The 25662-nt window shown below is 37.4% G+C and overlaps 1 protein-coding gene across 3 annotated transcripts in view; it reads left to right on the top strand.

Annotated features, from left to right (window-relative positions):
- The window catches only part of ABCD3 (ATP binding cassette subfamily D member 3), a 79240-nt gene that overhangs the window by 14758 nt on the left and 38820 nt on the right, over positions 1-25662 (top strand). For all 3 annotated transcript variants that reach the window (XM_068963114.1, XM_068963119.1, XM_068963125.1), the window contains exons 2-4: positions 12209-12245; positions 19353-19451; positions 24909-24997. In XM_068963114.1, the coding sequence (XP_068819215.1) occupies positions 12209-12245; positions 19353-19451; positions 24909-24997 (225 nt within the window). The remainder of the gene's footprint in view (positions 1-12208; positions 12246-19352; positions 19452-24908; positions 24998-25662) is intronic.

Here is a 25662-nt window from a genome sequence, read left to right as displayed (position 1 = left end):
TTAGGAATTTGTCTCAGTATTTAATCTACCACAATTTCCCAGCATTTAGGGGTTTTTCTTGTATTTTTCTTTTGGCTGTTAATTACCAGCAAAATTGCTTTGTGGTTATAGAGTATTGATTTGTTTTTTCATCATTTTGTTTTTACCTCTTTTAGTTGTTTGGAAGTTATTCTCTATTTAAATTAAAAAAATTCTTTTACTGATTACCCTAGAAATTTTGACATTTGCTTACCTTTTCAAGTCTAAACATTAATCAATAAGAAATACTTCATCATCCTCCCAGGCAGTAAAAGGATTTCAGAGCAGTGACCCCATTAACTTTATCCCTGATTTAGATGCCATTTGTTGTTGTTGTTGTTTTTTAAGTACTATAAGACATTATGCTGTTGTTTTATATAATATTCACTTAGAGGAAATTATATATTTGCCATATTTGCTTTCCATTCCACCTTGCAGTCTGTGCCTTCCAGCGGTAATCAACCCTCCTCTTCCCCATAATATGTCCTTTAGAAATTTCTTTAGTACAAGTCTGCTCCTGATGAACCCTCTCCATGTTGTCAGGTAATGTCTTTATTTGCCTTCGTTCTTATAAGTGTCTTTTTTCCATAAATGTTTAAGTGTAGATTGGCAGTAATTTTCTTTCTGTACATGGAAGATTTGATTCCATCATCTTCTGGTTTCCTTTATTAATGTTGAGAAGTCACCTGTCAGTTTGTAACTATTGCTCCTTTGAAAGTAATTATTCTTTTTTTCTCCTGTAGCAGTTTTTAAGAATTTATATTTGTCTTTGGTTTTCTGAAGCTCACTATAATTTGGTTAAGTGTGGATTTATTTTTTATCTATCTTGCTTAGGATTCCCAGGCCTTTTAACTTTTGTGGATTGATGTCTTTCTTCCATTTTGGAATATTCTCAGCCTTTATCTGAGATCTATTGAACCAATTGATTAGATATTTAATTTTAATTGTTGTATTTTTTATTTTTAAGAATTCCATTTGGTTTTAAGTCTGTGTAGCTTTTTATTATTTTCTTGTCTTGGTAGATATCTTTATTTTATTTTATTTCCTTAAATACAGTCTGCATTGTCTTATAGGATATGTTTGGAAATTCAAGTATCCAAAATCTTTTTAGGTCTGCTTCTGTTTCCTCTGATTTCTGCTAGTTCTTGGTTATGGAGTTTAGTTTCCTGTGTGCTTGGTTATTTTTGATTATGATCTGGACATGTTATTTAAAATTATTTGTAGGAATAATTTTGAGGCTTATAGTAAACATACTCTCATTTTAAGAGGAATGTTTGCTTCTTAAAGTGCCTAGGAGCAGTTTTAGTTAGGGAACAACTTAAACCAAATTTCTTAAGAGAACATACTAAAATTTTTAATACAGTACATACTGAAATTTTTAATAAGCAGATGCAAGACTCACATTTCAGGTTTCATAGTTTTGTTTCGCAGAGGAGTTATATCATTATATATTCACATTATTGTCATGTTGTTGTTTAGTGGCTAAGTGGAGTCCATTGTCAGATTAATTCCTTTAAAATTAACATCTCTACTTTTGAACTTCAAATCTCAATTTAAAAATAATTATATTCTGGACAATTCCATATACTTATCTTATTGAAACTTGAAAATTAGCACATTGACATTATTATTTCCCTGAATGCTTCCTTGATTATCCTTTATTATGGTAAATAGAATCACTGTTCTCAGGTCACTCAAGGTGTAAACTATTTGTGAGGCAGGAGTTAAAATGATCTTTACCTTTCAGGGCAAAAGTTTGGGGCTAATACCTCCAGTATCTTTACATGGTTCTTTAAATCTTTGTTCTTCTTTCATTTCCATATTTAGTTAGGCCTTTATGGCACCCCACTCGAGTACTCTTGCCTGGAAAATGCCATGGACAGAGGAGCCTGGTGGGCTGCAGTCCACGGGGTCGCTAAGAGTCAGACACGACTGAGCGACTTCACTTTCACTTTTCACTTTTCATGCATTGGAGAAGGAAATGGCAACCCACTCCAGTGTTCTTGCCTGGAGAATCCCAGGGACAGGGGAGCCTGGTGGGCTGCCATCTATGGGGTTGCACAGAGTTGGACATGAGTGAAGCGACTTAGCAGCAGCAGTAGCAGTAGCTCTTATCTGTTCCCTCATCCTGTTATTTCTAGCAAATTTTTTTTTGCGTCTTTCTTTCCATTTTCTTAGCCACCACCTTTGTTCAGCTTGTCAGTATTTCTGGTCCCTGATTGACCTTGGTTGTGTGTGTGCATGTGTGCTTCCCCCACCCCCACCTTCCCCCGCCTTAAGTACACTGAGTGTTTGATATTCCTATGGAAGTGAAGTGGGAGAGAATAGAAATGACAAGAAAAATCCTTCTTAGAAAGCAGGTGGGAAAATTGTTAGTACATGAGAAATTTTGATAGCCTGATTGAAGTCAGGGCAATAGAGGAAGAGGAGAGCATGGAGAGAGATTGGATAAAAAGAGTATGCGAAAGGGAGATTATCTGAGAATAATTCTCAAGTTTGTGGCTGGGGCTGGGTAGAAAAAGGTACATTCACTGAGTTAGGATCCATTTCAGTCTGAGGAAATGGAAGAGTAGATATGGGGTGGAACAGTAAGTTCAGACATAAAAGTACATGGAAAGTTTAAAGTAGTTTCAGTAGATGCAAGTACAATTACCTTATTTAAAAAAATGGATATTCAAGTCGGGAGCTCAGGAAAGATGAGGGAACTAGAGGTTTGGGGAGTCTTTGGAGTACAGGTGATAGCTGATATCATGGTTTTGACTGAGGTGTTCTAGAGCAGTATCTCTAGGCTCTAATGGACCGAATGATTCTGATAATTTTTTAACTTTGTGTTTTCATTTTAGTGATGTTATAAATAAAAGAATATATACACCTTCTTGGTCATCTGAATCACTACTGTTGCAGATTTTTGTGTCTCTGTTTGTGTTTGAATGGCTGTTTAATTGTCTCCAAAGAGACCACATGTAAACAGTAAACAGACCTGCTGCATTAGAACCTGTATTAGGTTGACATGTCGTAATGTAAAACTAAGAAAATCATTTTCAACTTTTACATTCATGTTGTTCAGTTGCTAAGTTGTGTCCGACTCTTTGCCAGCCCATGCCCTGTAGCACATTAGACTCCCGTGTCCTCACTCTCTCCTGGACTTTGCTCAAATTCATGTCCATTGAGTCAGTGATACTATCTAACCACCTCATCGTCTGTTGGCTCCTTCTCCTGCCCTCAGGAGGTTCAGCATCAGGGTTTTTCCAATGAGTTGGCTCTTTGCATCAGGTGGCCCAAGTGTTGGAGCTTCAGTGTCAGCCCTTCCATTGAGTATTCAGGATTGATCTCCTTGCAGTCCAAGGGACTCTCACAAATCTTCTCTAGCACCACATTTTGAAACCATCAAGTCTATATTTGTACTGAATTTTTTTTGCTGTTAAACGTTTCTTTTGTAGTGATAATTACAGGTGAAACTTGTCTTCATAGAATTTCTAAGTAACTGAACTCTTATTATAATGAAGCTTTGGATTTAAATAATGAAAAAGACATAGAGCAACTGAGCAGTGTACTACTGTAATTGTCACAAACTGATAAAAGAACATAGGGCTTTCATGTAGATGATGTGTTGAGGGCAAGTGAAGGCTTCATGAGATGTTATGGTACACACTGAATAAGATATTCTATGAAAGCTTGGAGGGAGAAAAGTGATGGCAGAGCCGACTGAGCATGTGACCTGTGGTGGGTGTGTGTATGTATATGCTTGTGTGGGTGGATATATATATGTGTGTGTGCATATGTTTTATTTATGCAGAATTCTCTTTTTGTGAGCAGTTATATTACACGAATCCCTGTTTATCTCTATAAATACCAATTTGTAATATTTATTTGCAATAAGGCTTATGATATTTTCTCTTGAGTATTTTGATTTTTAGAATTTTGTTTGGGGATATACTAATAAATTGATTATCTCATCAGCATTAATAAAGCAGTGATTAAAACCAGTTTGTTGTTTACAAAGGAAAAATAATGAATATTATTTAAAACTCTCAGCTATTAACTAGCATATGGAACACATAAATAATTGCTTCTACTTTTTTATCCCAGCACTGGCTCACCTATCACTTTAAATAAACATTGATTCCATTTTTATTGTGGCTTTAAAGTTTTTGCTTGTTTTTAAGTGATACATTTTATTTTGTGAATGTAGAGGAGCTGTAAAGGAAAATAATATATTCAGCTGACTCTTGAACAGCATGGTTTTGAACTGCGAGAGTTTGCATACATGTGGATTTTTTTCACTAAATACTCACTTCAGTACTACACAATCCTTGGTTGAATCCAAGGATCTGGAACCTCAGATATGGAGGGCCTACTGTAGAGTTATAAGTGAATTTTCAACTTCATGGAGGATCAGTGCCCCTAAACCTCATGTCAAGGGTCAGTTGTACTTAATTTTATGCTTATACATATTTAAGGAAGAACCAATTTAAGGCAATGCTGGAGTCTGTAAGAATTTCTTTTCCTTCAGGAGAGGTTAATCCATTACCCCAAGTCTAGAAAACACTGGTCTAGGAGAAAAACTTAAGTGAGAAATTCTGTCAGAATTATTGTTCTGGATAACTAAACTGTGATTAAAGTTTTCAGAATTGTGTTCTTTTTTTGCTTAGTCTAGAAATCGTCTGAAAGCTTCTCTTCAATTTTTGTCAGTTTCTTTTTCGTAGTCTTATAGTTTGTTTTGGGGAAGTTTCTGCTTATTAATTTTACATATTTTGTTGACTTTATTAAAGAACAATTAACTCCTTCTCCTTCTCCCTCACCTTTTCAATAAAGAACAAACAAAATTTACTTTTATATTGTATTCTTAGGAAAATGTCTCTCCTAAATTTTGATCTTTTTCCTTTGCTGCTGCTGCTGAGTTGCTGCAGTCGTGTCCGACTCTGCGCGACCACATAGACGGCAGCCCACCAGGCTCCCCCGTCCCTGGGATTCTCCAGACAAGAACACTGGAGTGGGTTGCCATTTCCTTCTCCAATGCATCAAAGTGAAAAGTGAAAGTGAAGTCTCTCAGTAGTGTCCGACTCAGCGACCCTCTGGACTGCAGCCTACCAGGCTCCTCTGTCCATGGGATTTTCCAGGCAAGAGTACTCGAGCAGGTCATCTTTTCTTTTAGAGTTTTATTAAAGCTTTATTGATGCATAATAAACTGCTTATATTTAAAACACAACTTGGTAAGTTTTCACATGTAAGCATCAGTGAAACCAGTACTCCAATGAAGATAACAAACGTCTCCATCACTCCAAAGGCCCCCTTTCCCCCTCTGTGGTCAGTCTTCTCCCCTCCACCAGCCTAAAGGCACCACTGACCTGCTGTATAAAACTGTAGATGAGATTTGGCTGCTCTGGAATTGCATATAAGTGGAATCTAACTATGTACATTTTTGTCTAGCTGCTTTCAGTCAGCATCATGATTTCGAGATATATTCACATTTCATGCATCAATTTTTTTTGAATTGTTGAATACATTTTATGGAAATACTTTGATTTTTAAAATCCACTTGCTTGTTGTTGAACATTTGGGTGTTTCAAGGTTTTGACTATTAAAACTAGAGCTACTGTGAACCTTTGTGTAAGGTCTGTGTGTGGAAATACACTTTCATTTTCCTTGAGCAAATACTTAGTAGTGGAATGGCTGGGTTATATGGTAGGTATATGCTTAACTTTTTAAGAAACTTTTCCAAAGTGAGTGTTCCTTTTCATACTCCCATCAGCAGTATAAAAAAATTCCAGTTGCTCCACATATTGATAACCCTTGATATGATCGGTCTTTTTAATCTTAGTCATTCTAGTGGATGTATGTAGTGGTTTCTCATTGTGGTTTTAATTTGAATTTCCCTTAGAACCAATGATATGGAGCATGTTTCCTGTTTATTTTTCATCCATACATTTTCTTTGGCAACATATCTGTTTAAATCTTTAAATGAATTGCCTTCTTACTTGATTGTGAGAGTCTGTCATTTATTCTGAATACAGTTTTTTTCTTGGGTGTGTATTTTGCATATATTTTCTCCCACTTGGTGGCTTGCCTTTTACTTTTCTTAGCAGTATCTTTTGAGAAACAAACATTTAGGATTTTGATGAATTCTAATTTATTGATTTTTTTTTTTTCATGTGCAGTTTATTCTATTTAACGAATCTTTATCTTTATTTAACTCTCTGGAGAAGGAAACAGCAACCCCATCCAGTACTCTTGCCTGGAAAATCCCATGGATGGAGGAGCCTGGCAGGCTACAGTCCATAGGGTCACGAAGAGTAGGACACGACTGAGCGACTTCACTTTACTTATTTAGCTCAAGATTACTGAGATCTTCTGTTCTCTTCTAGAAACCTTGTAGTTTTAGCTCTTACATTTAGGTCTCTGTTTCACTGCAGGTTAATTTTTGTATGTGGTATGCAATGATGTTTGAGATTCCTTTTTTATCCCCCCGCATATGTCTGTCCAGTTGATCTAGTGCATGCGTGCGTGCTAAGTCCCTTGAGTTGTGTCCGACTCTTCTCAACCCCATGAACTGTACTCGCCAGGCTCCTCTGTCCGTGGGATCCTCTAGGCAAGAATGCTGGATTGGGTTGCCATTCTCTTCTCCAGGGCATCTTCCCAACCCAGGGATCAAACCTGAGTCTCCAGTGTCTCCTGCGTTGGCAGTAGGGTTCTTTACCACTAGGGCCACCTGGGAAGCCCAGTTGATCCAGTACCATTGGTTAAAAGATTATCCTTTCCTTAATGAGTTGCCTTTGCACCATATATGTATAGGTCTACTTTGGACTTTTTTATTTCTTTGACTTCTATTTATACCCAATATCAAACTCTCTTAATTAGTATAGCTTTATGATAAGCCTTGAAGTCAGGTGCAGTTCCTCTAACTTTGTTCTTTGTCAGAATTTATTGGTTATTCTAAGTCCTCTGCGTTTACAAATGGAGTTTAGATTCAATTTGTTACTCTTTACAGAAAAGTCTGGTAGGATTTTGATTGGGATTTCATTGAATTTCTAAATCAATTAGGGAAGAATTGACATTTTAATAATATTGACTCTTCTTGTCCTTGAGCATGATAGATCTCTCTAGTTGTCTTTGCAGGGTGTTGTATTTTTCAGCATGCAGGTCTTGTGCATCTTTTTTTGTTTTCTTTTTAATACTAAATATTTAATATTTTGATGCTTTTGAAAATGATATGTTTAAAATTTCAATTTCCAGTTGTTCTACACTCATATGTAGAATGCAGTTGATGTTTATGTATAGATGTTATATCCTAAAAACTAGTTGAACTTCCTTAGCTTTTTTGTAGATTCTTTAGGATTTTCTATATAGATATTAATAAGAGTCTGCAATAAAGATAGTTTTACTAATCCATTTTCATTCTATGTGCCTTTTGTTTCTTCTCCTTGCCTTATTGTAGTGTGTACTTCAGTAATGATATTGAATAAAAGTGCTGAGAGTTGGCACCTTTGGTGTATTCCAGATCTTACAGAGAGATTTAAGTCTTTTGTTATTTGGTACGGTGATAGTTGTAGGTGTTTGTTGATGTCCTTTGTTATATTGAGGAAGTTTCTTTTATTTCTAGTCTGAGAGTTTTTTAGGATGAGCAGGTGTTGGGTATTGTCATAAGGCCTTTTCTGTATCTGATACAGAACATATGATCATATGTTTATTCTTTTCTAAACTGTTAATAGGATGAATTGCATTGATTTTTCAAATGTTAACATGATCTTGGAAAGTTATGACCAACCTAGACAGCATATTGAAAAGCAGAGACATACTTTGTCAACAAAGGTCTGTCTAGTCAAGGTTATGGTTTTTCCAGTGGTCAAGTATGGATGTGAGAGTTGGACTCTAAAGAAAGCTGAGTGCCAAAGAGTTGATTCTTTTGAACTGTGGTGTTGGGAGAAGACTCTTGAGAGTCCCTTGGACTGCAAAGAGATCCAACCAGTCCATCCTAAAGGAAATCGGCCCTGAATATTCATTGGAAGGACTGATGTTGAGGCTGAAACTCCAATACTTTGGCCACCTGATGTGAAGAGCTAGCTCATTTGAAAAGACCCTGATGCTGGGAAAGATTGAGGGCAGGAGGAGAAGGGGATGACAGAGGATGAGATGGTTGGATGGCATCACCGACTCAATGGACATGGGTTTGGGTGAACTCTGGGAGTTGGTGATGGACAGGGAGGCCTGGCATGCTGCGGTCCATGGGGTCGCAAAGAGTCGGATACGACTGAGTGACTGAACTGAACTGAACCTGATCTTTCATTTCTTGGATAAAACCCTCATAAACTTTTTTATAAATAGTTGGTTACTATTGTCTTTCTTTTTTGTAATGTCTTTGGTAGAGAAAAAGGAGAAATATGCAAAAGTACTTCTTACAGTGTACTAAGTACAGAGGTTGTCTTCAGAGAAAGCACTGTTCAGTTATTTGAGTTGTGAACTGAACTAGCTACTTGGTGTGTGTGTGTGTGACATCATTTTTACTTGGAAGAAAGACTGAATAACTGTGTTTATTCAGCCTTGAATATTGCAGACATTTTCTTGTATTGCCTTCAAGGAGAAACAACTGGCAGTATTTGTTGCTAATGTTATAATTTAAGCTTTCAAGTGAAAAATCAGAATTTGAAAAAGTTGTTTGCTACCATGAGCTTGATAGCTTCCCAGTGTTTAAGGCCTTTCTGGTAAGATTGGCGGCAATATTAACAAGTGTAATTTTGAAAAATATTGTATAATAAAATGTATTGTATTTGGAAGGCCTGCAGTTGAACTCAGTGAAGCATTATTGTCCAAATGACTAATACATGATCTTAGAAAATCTAGAATGGGTAAAAATAGCCATTGAAAGTGGAATATAATGTAGATTAGTGAATTTTATTGTATCAAAGTAGAAGTTTATTGATACAATTTTCAGACTGCATTGCCACATTATAGTATCACGGAAGAATATCCACACTTACTAGAATACTCCTGTTTTGCAGCTACCTAGTATTCTTGCCTGGGAAATCCCATGGACAGAGGAACCCGGTGGGCTACAGTCCATGGAGTTGCAAGGAGTCAGACACGACTTTATCAACTAAACAGCAACAACAGATCTGTATTGCCGTAGATAGAATGGATACAGACTCAGATATGAGAATCCTCTTGTCCTCTGTTAAGCCAGACGTTAAGGACATTTATCAAAATATGAAACAATGGCACTTTTCTTACTAAATTGTTTTTTTTTTTTGGAAAATACAGCTCTTTTTAAATAAAAATTTTACTTGATGTGTAATGTGTTTATTATCTTTAAATGAGTAAATAAGTATTTTTTTAAAATTTCTGAGGTTGAAATTCTGTGTGATAAGTATTCATGTAACCCAAATAAATAGAAGTTCTTGAGGACCCTGAGACTGGAAGTTTTGAGAAGTGCTGATCTAGAACAGTCCTTAGCATGCAGTAAGCAGTTAGTAAAGGTCTCAATGATTCTTGACCATGTTACTTTATAATTTACCTGTCTTTTCAGTAACACATGCATTTGATAATGTATCTATTCTGTATGCCTCTGTTTCTTACTCTAGCAATCAGATTGTTTTTATACCTCTTATCCTGGTACCGTGATCCTCTTTTCCTTCCCTCTGCCCAGGCTGAGCTATTGGGAAGGCAAAGAAAAGGATTGATGCAGGACTGCCATCCCGTGTGCTGATTTATTGAGCAAGAAGAAAATAGATGAGCAGCTCCTGTCTGAACATAACATCGATTTTGATATAATAGACTGGTTTAAGGTCATGATTCACATAGTCACAAAATTAGATTTAAAAATAATTTCAGTCGGTTATTCCCTGAGATGTAACAAAACACCTGATATTTAGTGACTGCTCCAAATCAGATTACGGATACCTCACCCGGTGGCTCAGCTGGTAAAGAATCCGCCCGCAATGCAGGAGACCTGAGTTTGATCCCTGGGTTTGGAAGATCCCCTGAAGAAGGGAATGGCTACCCACTCCAGTATTCTGCCCTGGAGAATTCCATGGACTGTATTATCCATGGGGTCGCAAAGAGTCGGACATGACTGAGTGACTTTCACCATTTTGTGTTCATACTGGTAATATATTTTGAACATGTTGAATGCTTTTATTTCCATGAATTTAATTTAGCTGCTATATTTATTTTTTTTGGTAGTCAAAAGAAACATAGAAGAGTAGAAGACATGTCTGTTGTAGAGCCTTTCTAGTTTCATAGGATAAAAATCAAAAAAAGGAAAATACTGAATTTTTGTTAAACTTGAATCTGCCTACTAGTAGATCTTGTTTTTGGAAGTACATTAACTTCTCTCCACCCTTCAGACATATGAAGTAAAAAAAAAAATAATCTTTTTGACATATGAAGTTAAAAAAAATGTAATCCAATAAACAGGATTCTAATATACTGCTCTCATATATCCTAAGCAATTTATATGTATTTATATAGCTGGTAAGGACTTCCCTGGTAGCTCAGTCTAAAGAATCTGCCTGCAATGTGGGAGACCCAGGTTCGATTAGTGCATCAGGAAGATCCTTTGGAGAAGGAAATGGCAACCCACTCCAGTATTCTTGCCTGGAGAATCCCATGGACAGAGGAGCCTGGCAGGCTATAGTCCATGAGGTCGCAAGAGTTGGACACGACTTAGTGACTAAATCACATACAGCTGGTATCTTCAAAACTGAGGAAACTTTAAAGAATTCTTTAAAAAGAGGAATTTAGAAAGCCTTATAAAAGGGGCTCATAATTAACTGTGCACACTTGAACATGTATATATGTATAAAAGGCATCTTCTGAAATGGTTTTGTAGTCTCATGAAAATTTAAAAACAAATGAGCAATCCTGTAGTATAGTTGAAATTAGAAACAGTAATATGCCTAAGCATTTTGAAAATGATAGCATTTACCACGCTGTAGTTGTGTGTCTTTCTTGCCTTACTTAGTGACATGGTGTCCTGTAATGAAAATGTTCAATCTGCAGATCGCTGGGGCTCAACTAGGTATTGAGCATAGAGGATTGGGTAATATATGACCCTTGCAGTAGAAAAGGAGATGTGCTATCCAGATTCCCCTTCAAAGAAGGGCTTATTGTCCAGCTATGAGCAGTGCGAATCACCAGGTAACCCCTTCTGCACACGTCTTATGGTCTGCCTCAGCTGCAGAGCTACCTTCTCCAAGGTCATGATCTCGCTGGAGCGGGATAGATTTGCTTATTGAGTTAGGAAGAGGTTTAAAAAACCCTACCATTTCATCCCATCTCAGAGCACTGGGATGAACTTTTCTTGCTTCAGGGCTTCTCACCTGGTTGGCTGAAATTTTGTTGGTGTGTATCACAGTTTTGAGCTCTGCCTAGCTTTCCTTCTTTGCCTTTCTTTCACGGATGCTGATCTCTAGTAGACACTTTGTACTCTACTTTGGAGAGACCAACCTGCAGTAGCTCCTGATTTCATGCAACTAATTTACTGGGAGGAAATGTACATTAAACAAGAGATTTTAACTGTGATCAATATTATTTAGAATCATAGGGTGAGGTGGTAGTGTATATAAACAGAAGCCAAGTTTGGTTATTATACTGTTTAGGGGAGGAAGCCTGGGTTAGTAGTCAGATCTGGGTTCAAATGGTAGATAAACTACTTTGAGATGCTTGAACCTTGGTCATGCTACTGACTCTTCTAAGCCGGTTTTTTCATTTGTAACATGGAAATGACACATAGTCTCCCATCCTTTAGGCTACTGACTGGGATCGCTCACATGGCTGGGAAAGGATACCCACCAGCAAGAGAGTGAGCCTAGTACATGAATGTTTTCAGCCCCTTGTTTGTATCAGTTTGCTAATGTCATGGCCAAGCCTTGATTCAAGGATGGAAAGATAGATTCCATATCTTCATGGGAGAAATCACAGAATAAGTATATTTGTGTGTGTATGAAAAAATTACAATGTAATGCCTGACACATGATAGTGGTAGTTAACATTTATTGAGCATTTTCTGTGAATTATACTTAGTAAGAGGCAGTTGGACTATTGTATTTAATATATTCTGTCTCAGTATGACATGTAAAAAAAGAAACTCATTTGGAGAATTTGGTATATTCTTTTTATTTCTTAAAATAATTCTTTTATGATGGAGACAATTTGCAAATAAAGCTCTCTTGCTCTTTTTTCTTTTTCTCTGCAGTAAGAAAAATGGAAAACCACCATTACAGAACAATGAGGTAAAATTTATATCATTTACTCTTTGGGATTTCATGCATTTACTTCATTTGTTTCATTATGTATTTTTGAACTAGGATAAAGTCAGGGAATTTTAGGATTGGAAGGGAACTTAAGTATCATCCCAAACCCACTACATATTATAGAGATTATTCCTAAGATAGAAAGCCTTGATAGGTGACTTCTAGTATTTACTTGAATCTGTTCATTTGGTGGAAAGTACTACCTAGGAGATAGCTGTAACTTTGGTGCAATTAATCTTCTTTCTCTAAGATTCTATTTTGTCTTCTGTAGAGACACAGAACAAGTTTACTCTGCTTTCTCTAACAGACTCTGATGTTGTTTGAAGGTAGTTGTATTTTCTGAATCCTTTTTCTCCCCCCATGCTAAGCAGTTATTTCCTTCAAGTGTTTCTCAGGTAACATGGTTTCTGATTGTTCTTCAGTTATGTATACGCTCCTCTGGATCTGTACGAGTTAGTTCCTCCAGACACTATGTTTAGGATAAAATGTAGTTGTCCAGAAATGGTCTGACTAGCATGGAATGCGTCTGCACTATTACATCTCTTGGTATGAATACCATATTGCTAAAATTCAGCCTCAAGTTGCTTGTACTTTTTTAGCCGTTACTTCTGTTTACATTAAGTGGAGTTTGTGGTAAATTGTAAGCTTGAGGTATCTTTCTGATGAACAGCTCTTTTAACAGACACCTGTATTCATCAGTTATTTCTTTTTTTGGGTGACAGTTTTATTGAGATGTAATTCATATACCATAAAATCCATCCATTTAAGTATACAGTTTAGTGGTTTTAGTATGTTTACAGAGCTTTACAGCCATCACCACTATCTAATTTAAAAAAAACTTTCAATTCCTCATGAAGAAGTTCTGTGCCCATTAGTAATCATTCCTCTTTACCCTCTCCTCCTGTCCCTTGGTAACCACTGAGCCACTGGTCTCTGCTGATTTGCCTATTTTGGACATTTCATATAAATAGAATCATGTGGTAATATTTGGCATTTTGTGACTGGCTTCTTTTATTTAACATGATGTTTTTAGGGTTCTTATGTGTTGTTGAATGCATCTGTACTTCATTTTTTTTTTTTATTAATTGCTGAATTGTAATCCTCTGGAGAAGGAAATGGCAACCCATTCCAGTATTCTTCCCTGGAAAATCCCATGGACAGAGGAGCGTGGCAGGCTATAGTCCCTGGGGTCACAAAGAGTTGGACACAACTGAACGACTTCACTTCATTTCATTGTTTAGATATACCACATTTGCTTAACCATTAGTTGTGGGAAATTTAAGTGGTTTCCTCCTTTTTGATCATTTTGAATTATGCTGCTATGAACTTTCATGCATTCATGTACAGGTTTTCATATGGACATGTGGACATATGTTTTCATTTCTCTTGGGTATATACCTAGGAGTAAAATTTCTAGGTCATATGGGAACTCCGGTTGTTGGTTTTAGATAAACATTAAGTCAACCTGTAGGGTCTATGCCGCTGCTGCCGCTGCTGAGTTGCTTCAGTTGTGTCCGACTCTGTGCAACCCCATCCCTGAGATTCTCCAGGCAAGAACACTGGCGTGGGTTGCCATTTCCTTCTCCAATGCATGAAAGTGAAAAGTGAAAGTGAAGTCGCTCAGTCATGTCCGACTCTTAGCGACCCCATGGACTGCAGCGCACCAGGCTCCTCCATCCATGGGATTTTCCAGGCAAGACTACTGGAGCGGGTAGGGTCTGTACTACTAGACTATTCTATAATATATGTATTCTAGTACTGTAATTTTTTTTTCTTTTTGGCCACACTACGCGGCCTTCAGGATCTCAGTTCCCTGACCAGGATATAAACCAGGGCCATGGCAATGAAAGCCCAGAATCCTAACCACGAGGCCACCAGGGAACTCCTAGTATAATTTTGAATATAATTCTAACACCTAATGTGTTAGGTGGAAGGTATTATGTACGAATTTAATTTGTCTCCTCTTTCTCACAATTGCTGATAGTATTGTCTAGGTTAGGACAAGAAAATTTCTCTGTGGCGTCTCTTAATCTTTTGTTTTTTTTTTGTGATGGTTTATTTAGCTGTGACTATATCCAACTGTCACAAAATCTGGTCTTTATTTCTCCATTAAGGCCACGATAGTTTTATAAGAAATATCAAATTCTGTGATTAATTTATTAATTCATTTATTAAGTCAGTCTGTCACCATGTACTGTTTGAGCGCCTCATGTATGCCTGGCATTGTTCTGGTTTTGTGTGTATAGCAGTTACAAAAGTTCCTACCATCATGGAGCTTCTGTGACCTATGTCAGCTAATATACTAGTACGATCTTCTTGACAAGAACAAAATTAGAAGGGTTAGATATGCCTCATTCCTAGCAAACTTCTGCCGGCTCTTTGTGATTAGAGTCTCGTAGGTCTTCCTGAGCCCTCATATTAATGTCTATTCTCCGAATATCCTGGATATTGACATCAAATTGTTACTCTTTAGTTTCCATAGTCTAAAAAATGGGACATTTTATGCTTATCTTATTATTTCCATCTTCATAATCTCTCATATGTAAGTTATACCTGAGTCTTCAAAGCTCAGTTATCTTAGTTATATCACTATCTGTATACCACCATACCTGCAAGTTTTAGGACATGACTGAAACTAATTAGTACATCAGTATTCACACATTTTAAAATTCTGCTATTTTTTGTATATTCCAAAAACATCTACTTGTTTGCTACTCATATAGTATAAGCAAGATAAATTTAGTTTTTGAACAAATGGTTGGCAGAAAAAGGTTTAAGACAGTGTACATATTGGTACCACATTTGTAAAATTTAAAAGAAGTGCACACACAGACATATTGGTAAGATACGTGCCAAATGTTAATAGTTGACATCTCTAAATGGTAGGTATAGGCTCTCTCTTTGCTTGTCAGAATTTTCTAGTTTTTCTACAGTGAATGTGTCTCTTATGAGGGGACGCAATTAGAATTTTTTTTCATTGAAATTTTTAGTCTTTGGTAGGATGGGTTGGTAGGCTGCGGTCCATGGGGTCGCTGAGGGTTGGACACGACTGAGCGACTTCACTTTCACTTTTCACTTTCATGCATTGGAGAAGGAAATGGCAACCCACTCCAGTGTTCTTCCCTGGAGAATCCCAGGAACGGGGGAGCCTGCTGGGCTGCCGTCTATGGGGTCGCGCAGAGTCGGACACGACTGAAGTGACTTAGCAGCAGCAGCAGCAGGATGGGTTGAGGTGAGATAATTTTCATAAGACATGAGATTTAAGGAGAAAAAATTTTAGAGAAGAGTATAAAAAGAGTGTTGACTTTAAAATGTTAATTCTTTTAATTTTGATGTAATACATAGGATATAAAATTCAAAATATGTAAAGATTGTGCTGGGTTTAGCATTTAGCATTCCCATGCATATTTTTATCCTTTTGAAGTATGTGGATAGCTCCATAAACACTATGCGTAGAATTATTTTGCTTATTGGAAAATTTTATAAATCAAATCATTGTATTTATTGTTCTACTTTATTTCAGCATATTTTTTTTAAGATCCACCTATAGCTATAGGTTGATAGCTATAGACCTAGTTAATTTAACCACTCTGTAGTATTCTCTTGTATAAATATGAGCTGCTTCCTTTTCTGCAATTGTGTAGAATCTTCACTGCATAAATTTGCCATGATTTATATAGTATCTCATAATTGATGCACATTTAGGTTAATTTTATAATATTATAAAACAGTATATGAGTTTTTTCATTTATGTATTTAAGCACATGTGCAGGAATACCTCTAGGATAAGTTTCTGAAAGTAAATTTGCTGGATTGTTTTACCTATAACAGTGAGTATGCTTTGTACATTTTGATGTATACAACATAATAGTTATGTTGATTTACAGTTTCTCTAACAATATACAGAGGTGCTTACACTTTGTCAGCACCCGATGGATGACCTTTTATTTGCTGTTTCAAGCATCTGTCTTTTTTGGTCAACTCTAGTTCATGTCACCTTTCTAACTTGGCTGACACATCAATAGAATCTCATTTCCCTTTGGCATTGTTGCCTCCTGAATGTTAGGGACATATATATATATATATATTTTTTTTTTTTTTCTGAATGCTTTATTACTTTAGCTTCTTAAATGGTCTCTATCTAATGTTTTTTTTCCCCTATGATTTGCATGTCAGATTTATATCATCAAAGTGTTTTTAATATTTTAAAAAATCACTGGGAAGTTTATAGGTGGGGGAAGTCAACTGTGAATTTAAAATGGATTCTTAGAAGAGACTTGTAGTGTTTATGAGATGTGCTGTCTCTGTAGTTATTTGTGTTTAGATTGGTGTCAGGCATGAATTTTATGATGTGTCAGGAATGGTAGAGCACCTTGATACTTCTTCAGCCTTTCTGAGTAAGCCCTCCAGTCCAGGTGTCTGGTGTTTCCTCATTTTAGGAAGTATATAATTCCCTTCATGGATTCAAATTTAACAAAAATAATAAAGTCAGCTTTCAGACAGCGTAAGAAACAGGAACAGTGACAATAGGAACAGGAGGAAAAGAGGAGGGGAAGTTATATACCAGGTAAAGTGCTAATTATATACCAGGTGCTTCATTGTTACTTTCTTATAACTTTTTTTTTTAAACCTTCCTCATGGTTTGCCCTGCTGCTGCTACTGCTAAGCCGCTTCAGTCGTGTCCGACTCTGTGTGACCCCATAGACGGCAGCCCACCAGGCTCCCCCATCCCTGGGATTCTCCAGGCAAGAACACTGGAGTAGGTTGCCATTTCCTTCTCCAATGCATGAAAGTGAAAAGTCGAAGTGAAGTCGCTCAGTCGTGTCCAACTCTTAGCGACCCATGGACTGCAGCCTACCAGGCTCCTCCGTCCATGGGAGTTTCCGGGCAAGAGTACTGGAGTGGGGTGCCGTTGCCTTCTCCGCCCTAGATCCTTTCTTTAGAGCAGCTAGAAATAGTAGTTCTTTGTTTAAATCAGAGGTGGTCATTTTATCTTAAAATTATCCTAAGGCTCAAGCTAGAAATGGAGAAGGTATTGCCTACAGGTGGGATGAAGTGAGGTCAGGAGGCAGTTTAACTTTTTCTTGATAAGGTAGTTGATGTTATATTGCTTTCTCTTTATTCTTCCTATACTTAGTTTGGGTGGGGGTCAGTGAAAGGAGAGATTTAGGTTGAAGTTGTTAAGTTTGGCTTGAGGAGAATAGACTAGCTAGAGTGAATTGACTGTGAATAGGGCGTTTTAAGTTTTGTTCACTAGTGTATCCCTGTGATTTAGAACAATGCCTGGGACCAAGTAAATATTGAATGAATGAATGCATATACATGTGAATAGAGTAGACTTTCGCCTGTGACTCAGTAGGATGAGGTTTATAACCTTTATAAGTTTTGAAAGACCTGAACTTTGTTCCAGCAGGAATCAAAGGTACATGGTAAGTTGATTCTTATCCAGTTTTTTCTGTCTTAGTCTTTCTGACCTAACTCCGCACATTCAGTGCCTTCGTGTTTTAGACTACAATTCTGTAATCTATGCAGTGACTGTTTATTAGGATTACATATATAAAGCACTTAGTACAGTGTCTAACATGTGGATGGTAGCTTATTATTCTAATTCAGTTTACAGACTACTCACAAGGTTTAATAAGATATTAGTTTAATTAAAGCACATTTACAACAAAGTTTGTCTAATAGAATTTACTATACCATGGGCATAGTATCAAGAGCATAGTAGTTAGTAAATAAGTGAGCAGCGATTATGGGAGTTGGGGAAAGGAGCTAAATTGAGGATGAGGTCCTTCTGGAGAGGCTTGCCTGTTCTGAAAAGTTTCTTCTGCCCGTTCTTGCAGACAGCCCAGAAATAATAAGGTAAATAACGTCCACTATATCCAGTGCACATCACTTTTTTCTTATCCTTGCAAGTGGTTTGTATCTAGGTTTTCATGGACTAGCAGCAATGAAGAAATGTCTGAGAGTAGTCTCTGTTGCTCAGATGGTTAAGAATCTGCTTGCAATGCAGGAGACCTGGGTTCGATCCCTAGTTTGGGAGGATCCTCTGGAGAAGGGAATGGCAATCCACTCCAGTATTCTTGCCTGGAGAATCCCACGGACAGAGGAGCCTGGCAGCTACAGTCCGTGGGGTCGCAAAGAGTTGGACACGGCTGAGTGACTAACACTGCTAGTAGGGCGCCTTCCTGCTCTTGATTGTCTTCAGTGGTTTCCCTCTGCACTGACAGTGAACTCTGAATCCTGTCTGTGGCTTCAGGGCTCTGTTCTTCGGGGCCCTGCCCGCCCCTTCTCCCTCCTGTCTCCTCTGCTCGGTCATCTTGCGCTTCAGTGCGCACACCAGTTTTATTCCTGAACTGGGTTTTGTGCCTGGTGTTCCCCGTGCCTTACTACCCTCACCCAAAGAGATCTTTCTTCTCATACTTTTCTGAAGTCATTCTTTTCCTCTTGACCCTGCCTGGTCTATCTATAATAACTTGGTTATTGGTTTCTTTTTAATTTGTGTTTCCCCTGCTAGAATGTGCACTGAATGAGTGAGGGAACCTTGTCTGTCTTTGAATTCTTAAGGAAGAGAGTGCACATTAGAAATGCTAAATGATAAATCTAGGAATCCGAACATTTCCTATAATTGATAGAAGGAAACTTCCTGTTCAAGATTTTTTAAAAATTCTGTTGTTGATCAGGAAGTGGATAATGAACAGACAGTAAGTACTTGACCATTGCTTAGTTGTCCTCTGACCTCATCTTCTGCTGCTGTCTCTTGCTCACAGCTCCGGCCAGATTGGCCATTTTGTTGGTAAATGGGCTTTCACCTTGGCATTTGACACTTACTGTTCCTTCTGTTTGCAGTGTTCTTTTTCCATATATTTTCTGCAATTTCAGAACTTATCACCTCCTTTTTCAGTTTTTGGTAAAGTCTTATTTTCTTGAAAGCATGTTTGAATATGAAGAACACTATAGGACTGTGTTCTTCAAATACTGTATCCATCTTGATAGTTGTTTATATTGACTTAGATGAGACATGGTTTTAAAATCTTATTTGTTATAGCTATTTAAAAAGCTTTCTTTCTTTTTTTTTTAATGTAGAAAGAAGGGAAAAAAGAGCGAGCTGTGGTGGACAGGGTGTTTTTTTCAAGGCTCATGCGAATTCTGAAAATCATGGTACCTAAAACATTTTGTAAAGAGGTAAGTCTTAATGAAATTATTGCTTTATGAAACTGTTCACTGTTCACTGTTCACCTTTAATGGTTACATGAGGTCAAAACGACAGAATTATAAAGCCTTTGTTCTGCTACAAGTCAAATATCACTGTTGTTCAGTGACAGTTTTTAAATGATTTGCTATTGCTTGTGAAATATTTTATTATATTTTATGTGAAATACTGGAGTACTGAGATACAGCTATCCTAAATGATGTTGCTTTATTATACTGAAGACAAGATTAAATTTAGAAAGATCTTTTTATTACATTAAGATGTTAACAAGTAACATTGATACGAAGTATGTTTGAAGGTTGCTTTTTCATATTTGATTTAATGTTTTTAAGATACCTGAATTCTTTATTTTTAGGAAGTGAACTGGTTGTTGGAATAAAGTTTTATTATTCTTTCCTTTGCCCTTCTATCAAGATTATCTTTGTCACTATTTATTATTTTTAATGATTAAAAAATAAAATAATACTGTGTCCTCCATCTTTAATTACCTTAGTGGTCTCCTTTTGTACAACTGGAAATATTGTCACCTTTGACTCTTTCTCCTCCCCATACATACCTGTCATCCTTTTAGTCACTGGTATCTGCTAATTTTTCTTTCTGAATATTCTTACCTAGATACTGCAGTGTTTTTCAATTAGCCTCCTTTCAAAGAATCTCTCCTTTTAAAATCTTTTCTGCCAAATTCGTCTTCTTCAAACATAATTGTTTCCTACTCTTCACATTTTAAAAATCATCAGCCTTATAATCTAGTGACATCAAGAAAAAAGTAAGACACTGAAGCACTGATTCTCAGAGAAAAGACACATTCCTCCATATACTGGGCTTGCTCTCCTTCCCCTCACTTTAGCATCGTGTCTTGTTGACTCTACCCATAAGAAACTCTAAAAAGTAATTTAATAACATTTGTTTTTTCCTAACTAGATAGAGATAATGTGTGTTTAGATAGTATCACCAACTCAGTGGACATGCATTTGAGCAAATTCCAGAAGATAATGAAGGACAGGGAAGTTGGTGTGCTGCAATCCATGGGTCACAAAGAGATAGACACGACTTAGCGACTGAACAACACTATGTGTTTCGTGGAGGAAAGTTGGATATGCGCTTTTTAAATCTGCTTCATCCCTTATATTTTAAATGTTTTTTTTTCCCCCAAGTATCCTTGAGTTTCTCGTTGATTAGTCCCTTGCTTTCCTTTTATACTGTTATCCATTACTTGGATTATTATAATCTCTTAATTGGTCTTCTTTTTCGAACTAGTCTTTCTTTCTGAAACACTTACAAGGCCATTTGGCTTCTTTTACCTTGTAAATCACCACCTGACTTTGCTTTTCTTTTCAATATCATCTTCTTGTAAGATTCTTTGCTGTTTTATAGCCAGGCCCTGTGTTCTCATTTTTTAATGACACCATGTTTATGACAACACTCACAACAAAAAATATGTTTTGAAAACAGCTTAATGCTCATTATCTTCTTTGTGAAGGCGCCCCATGTATCTTCTGGGGACAGTTAATTGTTTGCTCCTTCTGCAACCTACCTGACTTTGAAGAATCTTTATTTAAAATATAAGCTTTGCTGGAAGGATTTGTGTTACACATCCCCCTCCCCCTCCATCACTTTATAGCTTAGTGTTCATTTAACCTTTTAGCAGGGGTTTGAAGGCAATGGCACCCCACTCCAGTACTCTTGCCTGGAAAATCCCATGGACGGAGGAGCCTGGTGGGCTGCAGTCCATGGGGTCGTGAAGAGTTGGACACGACTGAGCGACTTCACTTTGACTTTTCACTTTCATGCATTGGAGAAGGAAATGGCAGCCCACTCCAGTGTTCTTGCCTGGAGAATCCCAGGGATGGTGAGCCTGGTGGGCTGCTGTCTCTGGGGTCGTACAGAGTCGGACATGACTGAAGCGACTTAGCAGTAGCAGCAGCAGCTGAATATAAAATTAATATGATACTTTGGATAGATCTCTGGGAGTTAGTAAGTAGCCTGACAAGCCTAACTTGGCCAACCTTCCAGTTCTGTAAAGGTGTATCCATGCCACAGAGCCATTTTATGAATCATCTTTGAGAGACAGAAAAATCCAAGCTTAACCCCAGTTCAAGAAAGTAAAATAAACTCCAGTAGAAATCACAGATAATTAGACATAGAGATTATGGAATAAATAGAAATACTGCATATGAATATATGGAAGTTCATCTATATCATGAGGTGAGGGACTGCCTAAATCAGGGTGATCTTTAGTTTCTGACATATTCTGCAAACCCAGGAATGGAATTATGGTGATTCTAAGGACATCTTTTGCACAAAAATGCATTTCGGATGGTCAGTAGTCAAAAGTTTAGTAGATTTTGCTAAAGTGAGCCAAATAAACTTGGTAGTTATTTTAAGAATAAATTAAGCCAAGTACATAAAATAAAGGAAAATATAAGCTGTCTTTGTCTAATGTTACCTTTATTCCTCAAATGATTAATTTAGGATTGAGACTGTATATAAGGTCTGAACTAACAGTTAGCATTATAGTTAGAGTGTCATCTACAGATAGCATTTATTAAAAATCAATGGGTTCTTCTGTTGTCATTTTAATACCTAACTTTGAGATGGTGGGACAAGGTAGGAAGATGGTACCCTTCTAGCCAGCCAACTCTGGGAAACTTTGGGGGAGCAGCTGTCACAACTCAGTCCCATAGACTCTTTTTTGACGTTGTTTTCTTTCTTATGGATTCATTTATTACTTCTGTGTTTTTGACTCCCTGCCTTGTCTTTCACATTGTTAGTTATCTTCACCTGTTTTGAAAACAAGATTTGTTTGCAAAAGTTGCAGAAGTCATAGATGCATTTGCCCCTCAATTCTGTAAATTCAAAATCAAACACTTTATCCAGCAAACATTTCCCCTGCCATACCCCGCCTCTCTGACGTTAGCTTCTGTGTTGCTGTATATATTCTTCCAATTTAGAAAGATTAAGGTCAGCTTTGAGTGGGTGTGTGTGGGAGTTAGAGACTGGAATGTAGATTCTCGTCCCGCACACAAGACAGTTGACTCCTCACCAGCGATTCAGTCTCTCATCTCTCCTCAGTAATCTCTCTCTCCCAGCATTGCTTAAGTAATGTTCTTTAAACAACAGTTTTTAATATTTTGTTCTAGCCTAAAGTTTGCAGTAGCTTTTTAAGCTCTGATGGATATGATAATTCATGTGGTTTAAATCTATTTTTTATTCTCCATTAAATCTTTTTTTTTTTTTAACTCATAATCCTCATTCTCTTTTTGGTTTACTTGGTTTATCTGATGTATTTCTAATGTCATAACCCTCTTCTGTTACTTCACACCTTCCAATTTATCACTTATTACATGAAGTGATGCAAATATACTTTCTTATATTGGTCTATTTTCTTACTTGTTATGTGTAAATCTTGCCTTAATAACTAAATTGAAAGCCCTGCTAGGGCAGGGGCACTGCCTATTAAAGGTTTTTCTAACAAACTGAACCAAATTTATTCTACTTAAGCAAAATTTTAGGCTTCAGTATTTATTGATAACTGTATATTGGTAGTTGTCATTTTTCTTTATTAGAGTTGCATATTCAAAACATAGGACAATCACAATACATTGTAATTCAGGTAGTCTAGGTTATACTGCTGGTTTCTGTCATTGACAAGGCAAACCGTTGACCTGCCTAGGATTCACTTTTTAATGTGATTCTTGTTAATGGTGGCCTTCAAGAGGGTCTACACCGAAGGGACCATCCCATCCTAGTGCCCACATCCCTGTAGGGACCCCTCTGACCCATGCCTCCACAGGAAGCCCGCCCAGCACTAGCAGGGACTTGTGTTTCAATCTCCTGTGGGATCGCTGCTCCTTTCCTCTGAGTCTTCAGTTCAGTTCAGTTCAGTCGCTCAGTCGTGTCTGACTCTTTGCGACCCCATGGACTGCAGCACACCAGGCCTCCCTGTCCACCACCAACTCCCAGAGTTTACTCAAAGTGCTGTCCGTTGAGTCGGTGATGCCATCCAACCATCTCATCCTCTGTTGTCCGCTTTTATCACCTTCAACCTTTCCTAGCATCAGGGTCTTTTCAAATGAGCTAGCTCTTCACATCAGGTGGCCAAAGTATTGGAGTTTCAGCTTCAGCATCAGTCCTTCCAATGACCATTCAGGATTGATTTCCTTTAGGATGAACTGGTTGGATCTCCTTCCAGTCCAAGGGACTCTCAAGAGTCTTCTTCAACACCATAGTTCAAAAGCATCAATTCTTCGGTGCTCAGCTTTCTTTATAGTCCAACTCTCACATCCATAAGTGACTACTGGAAAAACCATAGCCTTGACTAGATGGACCTTTGTTGGCAAAGTAATGTCTCTTCTTTTTAATATGCTGTCTAGGTTGGTCATAACTTTTCTTTCAAGGAGTAAGTGTCTTTTAATTTCATGGCTGCAGTCACCATCCGCAGTGATTTTGGAGCCCAAGAAAGTAAAGTCTGAGACTGTTTCCACTGTTTCCCCATCTATTTGCCATGAAATGATGGGACCGGATGCCATGATCTTTGTTTTCTGAATGTTGAGCTTTAAGCCAACTTTTTCACTCTCCCCTTTCACTTTCATCAAGAGGCTCTGTAGTTCTTCGCTTTCTGCCATAAGGGTGGTGTCATCTGCATATCTGAGGTTATTGATATTTCTCCTGGCAATCTTGGTTCCAGCTTGTGCTGCATCCAGCCCAGCGTTTCTCATGATGGTCTCTGCACATAAGTCTTGGTGTGTGCAAAGTTTTGTTTGTGCCCTCCCAAGACTGGAATCTCTGTTTGCCCTAGTCCTATGGAAGTCTTATAATCAAATCCCACTGGCCATCAAGGTCTGATACCCTGGGGATTCCTAGTCCCTTTATCAGATCTGCAGGCTGGGAAGCCTGACGTGGGGTTCAGAACCTTTGCAACAGTGGGAGAACTTCTTTTGGTATTATTTTTCTCCAGTTTATGGGTCACCACTTGGCGGGTATGGGCTTTGATTTTATCATGATTGTGGTGCCCCTCCTACCATCTTGCTACAGTTTCTTCTTTGTCTTTGGATGTGGGGTGTCTCTTTTTGGTAGGTTCTAGCATCCTTCTGTCGATAGTTGTTCAACAGCTGCTTGTGACTTTGGTGTTCTCGCATGAGGGAGATGAGGGCACGTCCTTCTACTCCACCATCTTGAGCTGGAAGCGCTTTTTAATTCTGGATGAAAAAGTTAGATTAGCTGATCTACAAGGCCTTTTCCATTTGTAATATATATTTAAACTTCTTTCAAAATTATTTTTAAAACTTACCTATCAGTAAAATGTCAGCCAACTACAGTAAGCTAGAGCAAAGCTTTGAATTTAGAAACAAAAAATCTTTATCAGAGTAATGTTTCTTTTAACTTTCTGAAATGCATTTAATTAATTTACTATACCTGGTTTATTTTAGACAGGTTACTTGATACTTATTGCTGTTATGCTGGTGTCTCGAACATACTGTGATGTTTGGATGATTCAAAATGGGACACTCATTGAAAGGTACTTTTCATCTTCCTCCCTTTTGTATGAAATTAACCATTATATTAAGCAAGAAATAGATTCTAATTAGGCATAAATAACCTAAGTCAAATTATGTCTTTGTTCATTTATTTAGTAGATATTAATTGATTGTCTCCCTTGTGCCATAGGCAGAGATGAGGATGTACCTGTTAGTGAACAGGAGAGACCCTAGCAGAGCTGGCAGTTTATAGAGGGTCAGAGACAAGTAAATGGAAAATTATGGGACACCCTGGTGGTCCAGTGGTTAAGACTCTGTGCTTCCACTGCAGGGCCACTGATCTGATTCCTGGTTTGGAACCAAGATCCTATGTGCTGTGTGACGTGGCCAAAAAGAAAAAAAAAAAAAAGGAATGTGCTATATGGGAACTTAAGTCACCAAATTGGATGTCTGATATTAATGAGATAATTTGAGGAAAATATCAAAGCATTTTAGGGAATAATATTGAGAATGTTTATTAAACAAAAATTATAAGGCATTTTCTTCAATTTCTGAAGTTAGTGCTTTGTGTATATTTTTATAGTCTTTGTACATTTATTTTATTATTAATTGCTGTAATAGATGACTTTGAATTTAAAAACAAAAATAACAGTTGTGATATTAACTTTTATCTGTAAGTAAAGGATTTATTCCTTGTGATAATGCC

Source organism: Capricornis sumatraensis, chromosome 2, assembly GCF_032405125.1.
Source record: "Capricornis sumatraensis isolate serow.1 chromosome 2, serow.2, whole genome shotgun sequence".
NCBI classification, from domain to species: Eukaryota; Metazoa; Chordata; class Mammalia; order Artiodactyla; family Bovidae; genus Capricornis; species Capricornis sumatraensis.
The sequence above is the reverse complement of the archived record's forward strand: the minus strand, read 5'-3'. Positions and strand labels throughout refer to the sequence as shown.